Source organism: Aethalodelphis obliquidens, unplaced genomic scaffold (assembly GCF_003676395.1).
Source record: "Aethalodelphis obliquidens isolate GAN/ISIS:26980383/991018 unplaced genomic scaffold, ASM367639v1 scaffold17, whole genome shotgun sequence".
Classification (NCBI taxonomy): domain Eukaryota; kingdom Metazoa; phylum Chordata; class Mammalia; order Artiodactyla; family Delphinidae; genus Aethalodelphis; species Aethalodelphis obliquidens.
The window spans coordinates 28,498,917-28,516,675 of NW_020837961.1; the positions used below are offsets into that span (position 1 = coordinate 28,498,917).

The 17,759-nt window shown below is 39.1% G+C and overlaps 1 protein-coding gene across 15 annotated transcripts in view; it reads left to right on the forward strand.

Moving 5' to 3' along the window:
• DCLK2 (doublecortin like kinase 2) overlaps window positions 1–17,759 on the forward strand; it is a 156,864-nt gene that overhangs the window by 5,306 nt on the left and 133,799 nt on the right. For all 15 annotated transcript variants that reach the window (XR_003435024.1, XR_003435025.1, XR_003435023.1 and 12 more), the window contains exon 2: window positions 14,028–14,362. Coding sequence is in view for 12 of the 15 variants with exons in the window: in XM_027117150.1 (XP_026972951.1) it covers window positions 14,028–14,362 (335 nt within the window). In the remaining 3 variants the exon portion in view is untranslated. The remainder of the gene's footprint in view (window positions 1–14,027; window positions 14,363–17,759) is intronic.

Sequence of the window (17,759 nt, forward strand, 5' to 3'; positions counted from 1 at the left end):
CACACACACACACACACACACACACACACACACACACACACACACACACACGATGGTTCCAGCTGCAGGGCTGTAAGTGAAGTGGTAATGAGCTGGGGCAGGAGGACCACACTGGCCAGGACAATGGAAAAGGATTGCCCGAGGAACAGATGTTGGAACCAAGGCCTGAGGTCAGGCTTAGAACTCTGCCATTTGCTTACTCACAGCATTTTTCCTTTCCTCTATTGTAACACTTACCTTTATAATTACGGGTATATTGGGTCTGTTTTTTGCACTAGACAAAGCATGCCGTGAGATTAGGGATCTTGGACACAATAAGTTCATTAAATAAATAGCCCAGGAAATGACTTTACCTCTAAGTCTCTTGATTGTCAAGGGAAGTTTTGTATGGATTAAGTTTGAATAGGGTTGTTTCTATGTATTTGTGAAAATATGTATTTTGAAAAATTGGATTATAGTCCAGATAAATCAGAGATGCTCTGCTGACTCATCGCTGTGGAGAGAATGACTCTTCCTCAGTACTTGCTTCTATAAATCTGATTGTTTTCTTCTTCTCATTTCCTCAAAACAGGGGAACTCAGGTCTGCTATAACGCAGCTGCATAATAAGCTCTTTCCAGAGGTAATGGGAAGAGAAATTTTCATTTGCAGAATAAAGAATTCTAAAGGGTTGGGGGAAGAAGGGAAATACTTGGGAGAGCATTTATGAGATGAGGGTCAGACAGAATGATACACTGGTAGTTATAAGAAAAGATCACTATTTCATGAGGTTTTAAACTATGGAAATGGACATTTTATGGCCCTGTCATATGAAATAAGGGAAACTAGATATTCCCTTGACTAGTGATTGTCAAACTGCTTTCTTCATTGTAGAGAGGGCCAGGGGAGTTTCTCTGGGTCTGTACTGCCTGGCTAGGTCTCTTCTCATCCCTACTCGCCCATGCTCCTACCACTTCTGTTTTTGTCTCTTCTATTGATAAAGTAAACCATTACCCTAAGGATTAGGGATCCTGTTCTTCTCAACATTGCTACCATTTTTTAGATGTTTTATATGCAATCATTATGTGAGATACTTTGTGTTTTATCTCACCCTTGTTATCCCTTATGGAATATGGCTGCATTGTCTTCCCCATTTTGCAGCTGGGGAGACTGAGACTCAGAGGATAGAGACATTGTCCCCTTGTACCAGTCAGAAGAAGTGGGGCTGGAACCTGAGGCCTTTCTCCTTGGCCTTTCAACTTCTGTATTCTTAACTGCTATGTTCTACCACCTGTGAGATGGGGTCCATTCTGACCCCTGAAGTGTGCATAGGTCATGTATCAGCAGTCTAGAGCTGCATCACCGCTGCAGCCAAACCTGTTAGTTATCTATATTTGGAAAATGAAGATGGTGGTAGTTCCTCAGTCACTGCAGATGTAAAGACAGTTTTAGGATGTTTTGTGTATGGTTCCTGAAATGAACCATACATTATCCTATACACCGGCATAGTAGGGTCTGTGCATTCAAATTCTGCAGCGTTGTCTTGCTTGACTTTGGTTTCCTTATCTGCAAAATGAGGAAGGTTAGGTAATTGCTAAGGCTGCTTCCCCTTTAAAGTTCAGTGGTCTTGGGAAATGCTTCTGGAAGTGGGAAAGAGAAATGATATGTCTGGCTCCGTGTCTCTAAAAGTTGGCCAGGTTTTGTGATTGAATGTGGTTACCTGGGTTTAGATGGAGTTCTTAAACCCTCAATAACCTATAGGAGGCTCTTCCCCATAGAATCGTCTCAGGAAAGGGAAAATTATGTACAGGCCCATTGAGGGCTGAGACCATGGTCATTTTGTTAATTCATTTATCCAAACGATAAATACTTCTGGCACTTGATGTTTGATGATTACTTTTGTGCCATATATAAGGTATTCTGATAGGTGGAATTAGGTGGATATTGGTTTTTAAAAAATCTTTCTTAGTTAAGACAGCCAGCTGGACAGTTGGCTAGATTTGCAGAGGTCAAATAAGGTCATGCAAAAGGCAAATATTCCTTGCCCCTTCATATTTCAGTTTTGAAATAAGTTTTTATTCAAGAAAAAAGGGATGCAGTATATTTGTATGTTAACAATTTATCAATTTCAGTAGTGTCTGAGATGCCTGATGTGATTTTTCTCTTTGGACATCTTTCATAATCAAATTTTTGTACCTTTAATTTGAATGTATGTTTAAATCCCAGGACTATTCTAAGCCCCCTAATATTTTTAGCGTCTGCTTTGAGTTTGTTCTCTGACGTAGCTAAGACTTAGTTTCGTTCATCTTTTAGCATTCTTATTTTAAGCATTTTCTTTAGAAAATTTATTTCACATATAGTTTAAATACAATCTGCATTGTACAGTACTTTTTTTTTTTGGCCGCATTGGGTCTTTGTTGCTGTGCGCAGGGTTTCTCTAGTCGTGGAGAGTGGGGGCTACTCTTCGTTGCGGTGCACAGGCTTCTCATTGTGGTGGCTTCTCTTGTTGCAGAGCACAGGCTCTAGGCGCACGGGCTTCAGTAGATGTGGCTCGTGGGCTCAGTAGTTGTGGCTCACGGTCTCCAGAGCACAGGCTCAGTAGTTGTGGCGCACGGGCTTAGTTGCTCCACGGCACGTGGGATCTTCCTGGACCAGGGCTTGAACCAGTGTCCCCTGCATTGGCAGGCGGATTCTTAACCACTGTGCCACCAGGGAAGTCCCTCTACAATACTTTTTAAATTCTATGAGTTGGAAATATAATTTAAGGCTAGAATTTAGATACTCTTTCATTCATTGACATGCTATAATTTTTGCTCTAATCCAGGCTATTTTACCCTGTTTGCCATATCTCTTGCAGCCTGAAGCAGTAGACTAGCCATATTGTAATTTGTCAGAAGCTACTACCTTCAAGACAAGGAATGGGAAAATACTGATTTGTGAGATCAACTTTAGTACTTTTGATTACACTATGACATTTACTAACGTCTCAACATAACTAAAATAATCTACAATTATGACCTACTATGTTACAATTTGTTTATATGTTGGTTAAATTATAATCACTTGCAACCAAAATGTATCACAATAGAAGTTTTTAAATTGTCATTGATTTATTTCTTCCTCCACTGTGTATGTTTTACAAACCTCAGATTACTTTGTTAATTTTTATGTAATAAAAATGTCGTTATTTCTGAAAGGCAGTGATTGATGCTCTCTTCCCCAATATCCTTGTCCATTATCTTGGTCTTTTAACAGTATTCTACCTCATCTCTTAAGGAAGCAGGAAAAGAAAAAGGAGTTATGGAAACTTACTACTGGTTATACTCTTCATCAAGCCTCTGCAGAAGAACGAACTTGAGAAATAGCCTGACCTAAACTCATCTCTTCTTAGTTTAGTGATCAAGGCCAATAGCTGGAAGGTTCTACATGAACCTTGTAACACTTAGCAGAGTCCTAGTGTGCAGTGTCTCTTCGATAAATGGGAGTGGTCCTCAGCATCTGAAACCAAAATGTGCATCCTTGTAACTTCCCCCTGTAATTCTAGAGCCACCGTTTGGAGCTACGTAAGACTCCAGGTGGAGCAACATGGCAGCCCTTCAGACATTTTATGACAGTGGTCATGCTTTACGGTTTCCCCCTTCTGCCCATCCCCTAAACATCACTACTCTTTTTTGACAAACATCTGGTTTCTGAATCCTTCATCACTTGCACTGAATCTTTTTGAGCTATTCTCACTATTGTTACTTGCTTAAAACTGGAGCCAAGTCTTCCTCTTAGACTCAAAGTGAGATTTAAAGGGTTGAGGGGGTGGCGGTGAGGGAGGAAGGTCTTAAGCAAAGATCTCCAGAAGCTGGGGAAACTGTTGAGGGAGGTTTTTACCTCTACTCAGATGATGAGCCAACTGAAGGACTGACCCTATATCCATTATGCCCCAGTTTACTTACAAATAAGTGTAAGATGGGCACATTTTGAAGATCTCTTTCTCAGTATCCTTAAAATTGCAGTGTTTCTCAAACTTTTGCAAGGTTTGGGATAATTAAAATTGAAAAACAATGTAAAAATCTAACAACCAAGTTGCAGAAGCCCAGCATTGCCTTAATTACTTTAAATACATTGTCACTTAAATATTTATAAAGGTAGATGTACTTATGCATATAGCTCTTACACACCAATACAACCCAAACGAGACAGCCTAAAAACCAACAAAACTGTATAACCAATAAAAATGCAGAATAGCAACATAAAGCTCCAGATGCTATTTGCTCAAACTAAACTGTTCCCAGTGTGACCATGGTGCTGAACGCTGAGTTTGCTGTGCTGTATCTCACAATGCCGTGTGACGAGTCAGTTTTGCACTGCTAACAAGCCTTCATTCCCGCAGAGTAAAATTATGTCCTCTGGCCTTAACTCTCTGTGCATGTCTTGTACATATAGTAAGTCCACTTCTTCCTCATTAACTTCCAGCAAAGTTACACCACTTGATGCCAAAGGAGTTGAGGCTGTGGGCACGGAGTGGCCTGGCTGCACTTGATTTAGAAGGAGACATTCAGATGTTCCAGAATAAGATGATATAAACATTTTAGGTCTTATCATCAAATTAACTACAGAATTGGGAGTTCCCTGGTTGCCTAGTGGTTAGGATCCTGGGCTTTCACTGCCATGGCCCTCAGTTCTATCTCTGGCTGGGAACAGATCCCGCAAGCCACGTGGCGCAGCCAAAAAAAAAAAAGGACAGAATTAAAATTGCCAAGGTGAATGCTTGTAGATTGTGGGATGCAGTTGGCTCAGGTTTGAGCAGCAAGAAGACAAATAACGGATCTGATCTGTAGGTTCCATCCTACCAGGAGATTAGATAGAATTTTTTTTTTCAGTAGGTAAGCTTTAAGGCTTTTTGGTTAGTGAGTAGCATTTTTGTTTTTACTTTTACATAATTTCTTTGGTCTTAAGTTAACTCCTCCCAAATTTCAATGCTGAAGCGTTGATTTGTGGACATACTTCTTCCTACATACCCAGATGTTCAGTGTAATGTCTCCACACCTTTCTCCGTGGAGGGTATCACAGTCATTTTCAGCCTGTTGCCTTCAGATGTGTTGAAGGGGCACTGGTCTTAGGGGTGAAAGATCTCATCTTGTGTCCTCAGCCCCTCCCTGTAGGAAAGGCTGTTACATTCATTTTGTGAATGCGCCAGCAGTGGTCCAGAGATAAACCAAATGAGTACAGAAGGGAACAGCATCCAGGTGAGAGCAGTGTACTTTATGTTACCATGCTGGTTCCCATAAGGTTAAATTCTGCACACTGTACAGTTTGGGTAGAAAACCCAATAAGCTGTTTGCCACAACAGAATAGTAATCAGTCTGTCTTTTCTTTACCCTGTATTCTTCTGAACCAGCTGGGTGTGGGAATGTGTCCTTGATGTGCTTTGGATGGAGGTATTCACATTATTGTCTACCCGATAGGACAGTCTCACAGATGCTGTACTTCATTAAGGACATCAAACCACCTTGTAGATGCAACATACCCAAATTTATTTTCCTTGGTTACATTCCTTTGGAAGTAATTTCTTTCTCAATTTTGGAAGTTGGGAAAGAATTTAGGTTTTTAAGATTTTTGCAGATATTAGACCTTAAGTGTCAGCCATACTTTCTTTTCTTTCCTCTGTTACCATATTTAAATCTGTGTGTGTGTGTGTGTGTGTGTGTGTGTGTAGGGAGGCTTTTCCTTAAGTTTGATGAGTCCTTACACTTTATTATTATTTTTTTATTGGCGTATAGTTGCTTTACAATATTGTTAGTTTATATTATACAGCAAAGTGAATCAGCTATATGTATACATATATCCCTTCTGTTTTGGATTTCCTTCTTGTTTAGGTCACCACAGAGCATTGAGTACAGTTCCCTGTGCTATACGGTAGGTTCTCATTAGTTATCTATTTTATACATAGTGTCAATATCATATATATGTCAATCCCAGTCTCCCAATTCATCCCACCCCCCCTTTCCCCCTAGGAATCCCATATGTTTGTTCTCTATGTCTGTGTCTCTATTTCTGCTTTGGAAAAAGACAGTCTATACCAATTTTTTCAGATTCCACATATATGTGTTAATATACGACATTTGTTTTTCTCTTTCTGACTTACTTCACTCTGTCTGACAGTCTCTAGGTCCATCCATGTCTCTACAAATAGTCCTTGCACTTTAGACTTGTAAACAAGTTTTCTTTTTCACCATAAAGTTCAGTGCTTGCTTCTGCTCCAAGAGTTAGGTATAGTCTCAATGTCCAAATTTTGTATAACTGATTTCCTGCCGTAAATGTCAAAAATAGTTTGTAATTACAAGCTAATTAGTGGTTTTAGGCAGTTAATGTAAGTATTTTAACAGAGGTGGATAAGAGACTTTCATAGTAACTGATAGAAAAGTAGGCTAAAGCATTCTGTTGTGGAACTTCCAACTGTGTAAATATGCGTTTAGCTATTTGTAATTTCTAACAGTAAGTTGACATTTTAAATGTTAAGGGACTATTTTGATTTAGCTATTAAAATATATTTTGTATATAGTACACACACAAACCCATACACACCCACACACATGTTCCATTGGTTGAAAGACACAGTGCATTTATTGGACTAAAATGTGCATGGACTCTTGGTGCTTTGATGGTGTGAAGTGAAAAAAAGAACTTGGTAGGTACTAGGCAGCCCTCACAGCCTGCTTGTTTTCCTCTGTGCCTTAGTTTGCCCTTTGAAGGGGTAGAATGACCTAAGAGTGTCTCAGACCACACATGATGTCCTCAGGAGCCTGACCTGAGCCTCTCACGATCACTGGGTGTCAACACCTACACTGTGCAAATGTTTTACCTAGAAGTAACGCAAATCCAAACCGTGAGACGTACAAGTTTGTTTTGGAAATATGCATTTTTGTCATGACCTGGACAAACATCTTTAGAGTGCCTGCTGTTGGTGCTGGGCTAGGTGTGGGTAACATGAAGAAGGGGACAGTCAGCCAGTCAGTGTTTTCAAGGAGCTTCCAGTCCAGGCAGTAGTTTGTAACCAGAGATTGTGTTCAGAGTCACCTGTGAAGTTAGGAAGCCTTACTCACAGGTTCTGGTGCTACCTTCCAGTGATTCTGGTTCAGTTGAACTGTGGTGAGGCCTGGGCAGCTGTGCTTCTACAACAAAATCACCTGACGAAAAAAAAATTCTTCTCTAAGAACCACCGGAAGAAACAGATAAAGAATAAAGGATTATGAGAAGTTAATATATTGTAGCCTCAGGATACAACAAGTGAACACAAGAGTGACATAATTTTTAAAATTATGAAACATATCTATAGAAAATTCATAAAACATACACGTACAGCCCAGTGAGTTATTATGAAGTGAACACCTTTGTGACTACTATCAAGAAACAGAGTATTGGGAATTCCCTGGCTGTCTAGTGGTTAGGACTTTGCGCTTTCACTGCCAGGGCCCGGGCTCAATCCCTGGTCAGGGAACTAAGATCCCACAAGCCACATGGCATGCTCCCCACCCAAAAAAAAAAGAAAGACAGAGAGTATTGCCAGCATCCGAGAAGCTCTCCCTCTGTCCCTTCCTAGTTACAACCCTTCCCAAGTTACGGTAGCCTGACTCTTGCTTTTCTTTATATTTTTACCACTGATGAAGGCATCCCTAATCAGTATAGTTTTACTTTTGTCAGTTTTGAACTTAAAGAAATTAAATCCTACTGCATTCTATTCTTTTGTTATCTTTTGGTCACCGTTATTTGTAAAATTCATCCAAGTTGTTGTGTATAGCTGGCTTGTTCATTTCCATTACTGCATAGTAGTAGTACATTATATGAATATACCACCATCTGTGTGTCTGTTCTCTTGCTGATGGATATGTGGATTGGTTATCATCTTTGGCTACTGAGCCCATTCTGTGAGAGTGTGTGTGTGTGTGTGTGTGTGTGTGTATGTGTATACACTCTGGTGCCCATATACAGCAGTTTCTCCAGGGTATTTTCCAGGGGTGGAAACGTATATATTGTCAGCTTATCTATCACTAGATAATGCCCACCTGTTTTCCCTAAGTGATTGAACCAATTTAAAGTACATGGCATGGAAGTTCCAGCAATATATCAAAGTTCCTGTTGCTTTACCTCCTTAGCTGGGGTGATTAATCTTGACTGGTCAGTTAAAAAAAAAAGAGGTAAGGAGAGAGGAGGAGGAAGGCTATTTCAAGCATGTAAGAAGGAATGAGAATAAGAGGGTGTGACGAGTTTGGAAGGAAAGGGCAAGTACACTGGTGCGACACTAACTTAGGAGCCTGTGGGAAAGTGGTGAGAGGTGAGATGGAAGTATGTGAATACGCTGGGGAGTTTGGTCTTTATTCTGAAGGCAGCCACGCTGGCAAAAGATATCAGATTTACATTTTTTTTAACATCTTTATTGGAGTGTAATTGCTTTACAATGGTGTGTTAGTTTCTGCTTTATAACAAAGTGAATCAGTTATACATATACATATGTTCCCATATCTCTTCCCTCTTGCGTCTCCCTCCCTCACACCCTCCCTATCCCACCCCTCTAGGTGGTCACAAAGCACCGAGCTGAGCTCCCTGTGCTATGCGGCTGCTTCCCACTAGCTATCTGTTTTACGTTTGGCAGTGTATATATGTCCATGCCACTCTCTCACTTTGTCCCAGCTTACCCTTCCCCCTCCCCATATCCTCAAGTCCATTCTCTGGTAGGTCTGTGTCTTTATTCTCGTCTTACCCCTAGGTTCTTCATGACCTTTTTTTTTTCTTAGATTCCATATGTATGTGTTAGCGTACGGTATTTGTTTTTCTTTTTCTGACTTACTTCACTCTGTATGACAAACTCTAGGTCCATCCACCTCACTACAAATATCTCAATTTCGTTTCTTTTTATGGCTGAGTAATATTCCATTGTATATATGTGCCACATCTTCTTTATCCATTCATCTGTTGATGGACACTTAGGTTGCTTCCATGTCCTGGCTATTGTAAATAGAGCTGCAATGAACATTTTGGTACATGACTCTTTTTGAATTATGGTTTTCTCAGGGTATATGCCCAGTAGTGGGATTGCTGGGTCGTATGGTAGTTCTGTTTTTAGTTTTTTAAGGAACCTCCATACTGTTCTTCATAGTGGCTGTATCAACTTACATTCCCACCAACAGTGCAAGAGTGTTCCCTTTTCTCCACACCCTCTCCAGCATCTATTGTTTGTAGATTTTTTGATGATGGCCATTCTGACTGGTGTGAGATGATGTCTCATTGTAGTGCTGATTTACATTTCTCTAATGATTAATGATGTTGAGCATTCTTTCATGTGTTTGTTGGCAATCTGTATATCTTCTTTGGAGAAATGTCTATTTAGGTCTTCTGCCTATTTTTGCATTGAGTTGTTTGTTTTTTTGTTATTGAGCTACATGAGCTGCTTGTAAATCTTGGAGATTAATCCTTTGTCATTTGCTTCATTTGCAAATATTTTCTCCCATTCGGAGGGTTGTCTTTTGGTCTTGTTTATGGTTTCCTTTGCTGTGTAAAAGCTTTTAAGTTTCATTAGGTCCCATTTGTTTATTTTTGTTTTTATTTCCATTTGTCTAGGAGGTGGGTCAAAAAGGATCTTGCTGTGATTTATGTCATAGAGCGTTCTGCCTATGTTTTCCTCTAAGAGTTTGATAGTGTCTGGCCTTACATTTAGGTCTTTAATCCATTTTGAGTTTATTTTTGTGTATGGTGTTAGGGAGTGTTCTGGTTTCATACTTTTACATGTACCTGTCCAGTTTTCCCAGAACCGCTTATTTTCTCCACTGTATATTCTTGCCTCCTTTATCAAAGATAAGGTGACCATATGTGCGTGGGTTTATCTCTGTGCTTTCTGTCCTGTTCCATTGATCTATATTTCCGTTTTTGTGCCAGTACCATACTGTCTTGACAGCTCTGTGGAGGATGAGGGGGCCTCATGAACTACTCTCATCTGGGGAGAAAAGAGAGGGAGCAGGGTTGAAGGGTTCGGTTCCAGAGATGCTTAGACCAAGTCAACAGTTTTGCTAAATCTGTTGAATACGGGGCAAAAAGAAGAGAGAAAGGAGTTTTGGTTTTTGCCTGGGTGACTGTGTAGGTGGTGATTTCGTTAAGTTGGGGAATTCCAGAAGAGAAGTGTTTGAGGTTGGGTGGCAGTCATGGGGAGTGAAGTTAGTTTTAGACTTGTGGTACACGAGACAGCTGTAGATGATCTCGTAGAGATGCTCTTGAAGTGGTTTGAACTCAAGAAAGGACTGGGCTGGAGATGTCTCAGAGTCCGGGTGGTGATTGAAGCCGTGGGATGTGTCTGCGCACAGAGAGTCTAAGGAGGATGAGGTGGGTGCAGGGGAGAAGGGGATCCTGAAAAGCAGACCGAGAAGGGGCTACCAAAGAAGTAAGAGGTAAGCCAAAAGAAATTAGGTCCTGGAAGCTGAGGAGGAAAAGGCCCTGCAGGACGAGAATCGTGACTGGTGTCCAGTGCCCTCAGAAGACGCCAAGGGAAATTACAAGAAGTGCTTGGCATTTGGCAGTTAGGAGAGAAGTGGTTGGGATCAGGGTGTTTCAGCCCGGGGAGCAAAGGTGATGCTGCAGTGGCTTAAGAGCCGATTGTGGGCGAGGAAGTGGGAGAAACCAGATGAGGAGCTGGGCAGTGAATGGAAGCCAAAGCACATTAGGTGGAGGGGGGCGAGGAACGAAGAGGGGTAAGATCTGTGTGTGCCACAGTGGGAGATACTCTATAAAGTCCTGTGTAGTTAAATGGAGGAGAGAAGGAGAATGTGCCTGAAACCTCGGCACGAGGAGCAGGAAGGACCCAAATGTTGCGAGAGACTTAACGTTGAATAGGAGGAGGGTACCCTTGTCACTGAAAAGGGAGAAGAGGCGGGGAAATTGGCACAGACTGAAATACATCTGTAGGGATGACGGTTTTCAGAGAACAAGGAATTGGGGAGTTCCTAGCTTTTAATAGCCTCTTGCCTCTTAAATAGGAGGCCGTTCATTTGGTTGAGTAAGGATGAAAGTTAATGGTTAACAAGTACCCAGGTTGTATTACACAACTGTTGACAATTGGTTTGTCAACCTGCTAAATATGAAGTAATGCAGAGTGTCTCTGAACAGATGTCAGTGGTAGGAAGCCATAGGCATGCCGCTGGAGAGAGTCAAAGGAGGTGGAAAGACTTTCTATTCCGCACTGTGCTTGAAAACAGTAAAGGTGTATAACCACTTCCTGCTTCTGTCCATCCTCTTTCTATACAGAAAACAGATCCTCTTTTTTTTTTTAAAAAAAAAAAAGTTCATTGAAGTATAGTTGACTAACAGTATTAGTTTCAGGCATATAACATAGTGATTTGATATTTTTATAGATTGCACACCATACAAAGTTATTATAAAATATTGGCTATATTCCCTTTGTTGTACCTTACATTCCTGTGAATTATTTATTTTCTAACTAGTAGTTTGTAGCTCTTAATCCTCTTCACCTATTTTGCCCCTCTCCCGACTCCCCTCCCCTCTGGTAACCACTAGTTTGTTCTCTGTAACACAAATCCTCTTCTATGTAGTATTCATGAGATCATTATTTACAAAATGATTTCCCACCAATGTCTTACGGTCAAAGAACTGCTTTTAGAGACACAGAGAGGGAGAATATGAATATGTCTGAGTGTGTGTGTATGTGTCTCAGTTCTCTTCAGCTAAAGACTACCAAGAACATACCTGGAGGTGAACAAGTTGAGTTTGCTACTCATTGCAGTAAGGAAGAATGGACATTATAGGATACCTCAGGGCAGCTCAGTAAGAGCTGTGAGAGCTGTCATAGAAATTGGGCTTTGATTCCAGGGAAGCAGGGACTCATTCTGTATTGGGTGCTGTCAGAGGAAGGACAATTCTGTGATTGAATATCTCATTAAATCCTGTTTACAGTGAGAGCAGACAAGATTTAGGAAAAAGCTATAGTTGGTAACGAAGTGGCAGTCACTCATTGAGTGACCTTATTTTTGTGTCACTGTATCATAGTCCCAGAATGGCTTCATTTGATATATTCTGTGAGATGATATCCCACAGAAGACCACAGGTCAGATCAGGTTATAGTAACATTGAGGTCTAGCTGTGAATGTTAGATCAATTCCGGACCTCAGGGACTGCTTTATTTTTCATATATCCATGTATGATATATATATATATATATATATAGAGAGAGAGAGAGAGAGAGAGAGAGAGAGAGGGAGAGAGAGGGAGAGAGAGGGAGAGAGAGGGACAGACATAACACATTTATATCTTTAAGTCTAATTTTAAAGTGAGATGTTTATCCTTTCCTTGTTTTGGTGAGTGCAGTTTTAATATGTATTGGTAAGAGTTTAAAAAATTCTCTCACAGTGTGGTATTTTATCTGTGAATCAAGGTTCATTACTTTAGGATATACTTTTTCAGCTATATCAGTAACATAAAATGCACTATCATTTGGAAAACTTGTTCTCTCTCTGGGGAATGAGTAGAAAACAGAAGGTTCTTACATGGATCCAGGTGGGAAGTGGGTGGTGATGAGGGCAGAGGGGAGGGGCATTTTAAGAAATATTTAGAAGGTAGAGTGGACAGAACTTGATGTCAGAATGCAGTGTGTAGGGAAGTCAGAAGGGTGAGGGATGATGCCTAGGTTTCTAGCTGAGGAGTTTGAGTAGGAAGTGATGTTCCTCAACAGGATGGATGGAATGGAGAAGTGACAGGTTGGCGGGGGGGTAACAAATCTTAAACAAGAATCCCTAGAGTAGCATGACTCTGGTTGGGGGAAGACTGATTGCTTCTAATCAATCTTGTAGGTGCCTAGTGTCTAACAAAGAATAAGAATTTATTGTTTAACAGCAAGAGCTATAACTGCCTAAGGAACCAAAATCTTAAATGCTTTTGTCTGCATATTCTCTCCCTGTAGTCAAATCTATATATTAAAAATGAGGCCATTAAACGCATGTGTGAAAAAATAATGAATTCTTTTTGAGTTAGAAGATACCTTGGAGAAAATTTTAGAGTGTAATCCTTTTATCTTGCATGCCAGAAAGTTGAGACTAAAAAGAAGTGGGTGACTTCTGAGTTTCCTGAGAGAAAAAGTGTGATTTTTCAACATAAAGTTTTGGAACTTAAAATTAATGAACATTGAATCAGTTAACCAATTGACAAATACTATAGTTTTTATGTTTTACTTAGTAAAAATTAAGCAGAAGGCTACATGAATAATGAATACATCATTTTAACTACTAAATATCCTTCCTCGTTTAAGTAGACGATGAAAAGGTTGTCTATTTAAACTATTTTAAATTCATATTCTTCCACTAAGGAAAAGATGCTTTCGGTATGTTTCTTTGAGCTGTCAAAACTCTTCCTTCATTTTTTCAGTGCTTCATTAATTGAGTAAACGATCATATAACTGAATATGTGAATTCAGTCAGCTATGTGAATTTTGTAGTAACTTTTCTTTGATTAGGGCTGAAATCTATAATCGGAAAGAAGAGGAAGACAGTTTTATTTCTTTATGAGAATGTATTATTTTGTGATATAGTTATTTCTTCCAGAATGAGACATTAAAAATTAAATTAGTTAATGGACTTTTGGAAGTAGAGAGTGCCTTAGAATTCCCCTGATTCAACAACTTCCCTTTACAGATACTGATGTTGGGAAGGAAAGTGCAGGGACTTCCCTGGTGGTCCAGTGGTGAGGACACTGCACTTTCACTGTCGAGGGCGCGGGTTCTATCCCTGGTTGGGAAAATAAGATCCCTTACGCTGCGCTATCCAGGGTGACATTTGACCAGAATAAAACCCAGATCTGTAGTTTCTTCGTCCAGTGCATTTCACTCTAATGTATGCTGTTCTCTCAAAACCAACTTAGATGCTATTGAAAAGAAAGGGGTGTGGGTAGAATGCCAAACCTGTTAAGTTGAGGATTCACTTAATGGGTTTCTAGCATTTTTGCTTCATACAAAACGCTCCTGTGGTGGGGATAACCACGTTGATAAAACTGATTTTTGCTTTTTAGGTGAGAGTTACGTGTGTGCGTCGAATGAACCATTTCGTAAAGTTGATTACACCAAAAACATTAATCCAAACTGGTCTGTGAACATCAAGGGTGGGACCACCCGAGCCGTGGCTGCCCCCTCCTCAGTGAAGAGTGAAGTGAAGGAAAGTAAAGATTTCATCAAACCCAAATTAGTGACTGTGATTCGAAGTGGAGTGAAGCCTAGAAAAGCAGTGCGGATCCTTCTGAATAAGAAGACTGCTCATTCCTTCGAACAGGTCTTAACAGATATCACCGAAGCCATTAAACTGGACTCAGGAGTGGTGAAGAGGCTCTGCACGCTGGACGGGAAGCAGGTAGGATGTTTCCAGCCCCACACTCTCTGTCTTACTTTTAAACTCTCCCCGTACCACGGTGGTTACATAGTTAATATGAATTTCATAGTTCCCTAGAAGTTATTCTAGCAGTCCTACTTGTGAGAGGCCTGTGTGTGTTGGCCTTTATCATGAAAAATGTAAGTGGCTTACCTGCCTCTTTACCCAAATATCTCAAAAGTAAATTTAGAGAAATCTATCATATACTTCTTATGGCTATTGGAAGGGAAATGTAAACTTCTTCTTTTTTTTTTAATTGAAGTATAGTTGCTTTACAATGTTGTGTTAATTACTGCTGTGCAACAGAGTGATTCAGTTATACATATATATACTTTTTAAAATATTCTTTTCCATTGTGGTTTATCATAGAATATTGAATATAGTTCTCTGTGCTATATAGTAGGACCTTGTTGTTTATCCATTCTATATATAAAAGCTTACATCTGCTAACCCCATACTCACACTCCATCCCTCCCCCAGCCTTCTCCCCCTTGGCAGCCATAGTCTGTTCTCTATGTCCATGATTCTGTTTCTGTTTCAGAGATAGGCTCATTGTGTCATATTTTAGATTTCACATATAAGTGATATCATGATATTTGTCTTTCTCTCTCTGACTTCACTTAGTATGATAATCTCTAGTTGCATCCATGTTGGTGCAAATGGCATTATTTCGTTCTTTTTTATGGCTGAGTAGTATTCCACTGTATATATATACCACGTCTTCTTTATCCATTCATCTGTCAGTGGACATTTAGGTTGTTTCCATGACTTGGCTATTATGAATAGTGCTGCTATGAACATAGAGGTGCATGTATCTTTTTGAATTACAGTTTTGTCCAGGTATATGCCCGGGAGTGGGATTGCTGGATCATACGGTAATTCTGCTTTTAGTTTTCTGAGGAAGCTCCATATTGTTTTCCACAGTGGTTGCACCAGAAGGGAAATGTAAACTTCTGAGGAAAGAGTGTATGTTGAAGAGGCTTCCTACATTAAGTGGGATATTCTCTAGTTAAGAATAAGAACATCTGTTGACCAGTAGAGTCTATGGGTTTCGGTAAATCACAGAAGTAAAAATAAAAGATATTTAATGCTTTCAGAAAAGCCTTTCCTCCCTACTTATGTATAATATAGAAAATGCATTTCAAAGAATGTTCTTTTATAGGAATGTCCATTTGAGTTTCATAGGAAACAATAGAGGTAATTAAGCAGCATTTCTGAAAAATGTACACAAATTACACAGGAAGATGCAAGCCAAATTATGGTAACAATATACCAGGGAATCTAATAGGCTAAAAAAAATTGAGCAAATTGCAGGAATGCATGAATAGCAGTTATACAAGTATTGAGTTTCATAACAATCAGATTATCATTCCTAAAAAGAAACATGAGGCTTCTAAAATGTATTTTTTCCTAATTTCAATAAAGTTAAGTTGTTTAGATTTACATTGTATTAAACTATAGTTTCCAGCATTCAATTTGTTTCTTCATTCCATTTTGTTTCTTCCCTCTAACATAATTTATTTTGAAGTGTTTGGCTTGTGTAGTGCTGAGAATGAATAATATAAAACACTGGAATGGTGTCTTCTGGAAAAACACAATTAATTTCTAATTTTCTAAGACCAGATCTAGTTACTGGGTTGTTTTCATAAACATAAACAACATTTTAAAAAATACGTTCTGAAAATTCCAGTAGATTATAGTGAGTTTACAATGGCTTTTCTAATTAATTAAATTAAGAGTTAGAAGGCATAATGTTTCATAGCAGCCTGCCCCAAGAGAGGTTCACAGTGTGAATGGAAATAGACACTTTACAAATTGAGTTAATAGCACATCACAACACAAAACATCTTGAGATTCACCCTGCAAATAAGTGAAAAAAAAATTAGACCACAAGACAGAAAGGAGATTTGGTAAATCAAATAGCTGATTTTTGGTGGACACAGTGAAGACAGGAAATGGGAAAGACAAATATTTAAGATACCTAATGAAAGGAAAAATGAAAATCAAAGCTGAAGCAAATTAGAATACATAAATGGCATATAAATAGGAAATTCAATAAAGATTTAAAAACTGAAACAGATTTGGAAATCTACAAATAAATGTTGTTCAGGGGAAATGTAAGTAAAATAAAGAAGTTGAACAGCTAATTGAAATAGAAATCACTGAAATTTTAATAGGTATTCAAAAAAATTGTCTTTTAAAAGGCTCCAGACTAGAAATATTCATATGTAAACTTGTTACCTGAAGCACAAGCAATCGAAATCACCAACATATTAAAGAATAATGCTGTTATGAGTAGACTTATGACAGAAATTAAAGGATGGCTTACTATTAAGAAACCCGTTTATACATGAGATCTAGAGGAAAAAGCATGAGAGTATACACAGTCCCCCCAAAATGTCGCAAAGGCGTTTGACAAAATACAAAATCTATATTCAGTTAAAGATTTAGTAATAAAAATGGGAGGTGAATTCTCTAATACAATAAAAAAAGAAAAATTCCTATCTGAAACAAAAAGTCCACGTATTGGTAAACAGATGAGTTACAGGAAGCATTTCTATGACAGTCAGGTACAAGATAAGGATGCGTGATAGCACCTAGTACTCAACATTCTTCTATACATTCTTCCTGATTTTTATTTATAGTTTAATTGCAATTTCCATAAGAATGTAAAGGAGATTGTTTTGGAGTGAGGGGAGCGATACCTGACAAAGTGATTTTAAAAGTTAATCTGGAAAAATAAGCAGGAAAATTTTGGAAATAATGATTAATGGGCTCTCATGCTACCAAATATTAAATCAGCATCCTCATAACCATACCAAAAAGAAATTCCAGGTGTTTTAAAAATATAGGTGTCAAAATGAGACACAAGAATGAAAGGAAAATATGTCAATAGTTATGTTGAAATGGGAAAGGATTTTCTAAGTAGTAAAGAAGTGGAAAAATCAGAGGGAAACGTTGATTTGTTAGACATAAAAATTAAACATTTCGAGATGTCCATACACCCCAGTGTTCATTACAGCACTATTTACAATAGCCAGGTCATGGAAGCAACCTAAATGTCCATCGACAGACAAATGGATAAAGAAGATGTGGTACATATATACAATGGAATATTACTCAGCCATAAAAAGGAACAAAATTGGGTCATTTGTAGAGACGTGGATGGACTTAGAGACCGTCATACAGAGTGAAGTAAGTCAGAAAGAGAGAAACAAATATGTATTAACGCATATATGTGGAATCCAGAAAAATGGTACAGATGAACTGGTTTGCAAGGCAGAAATAGAGACACAGATGTAGAGAGCAAAGGTATGGACACCAAGGGGGGAAAGTGGGGGCAGGGGTGGTGGTGGCATGAATTGGGAGATTGGGATTG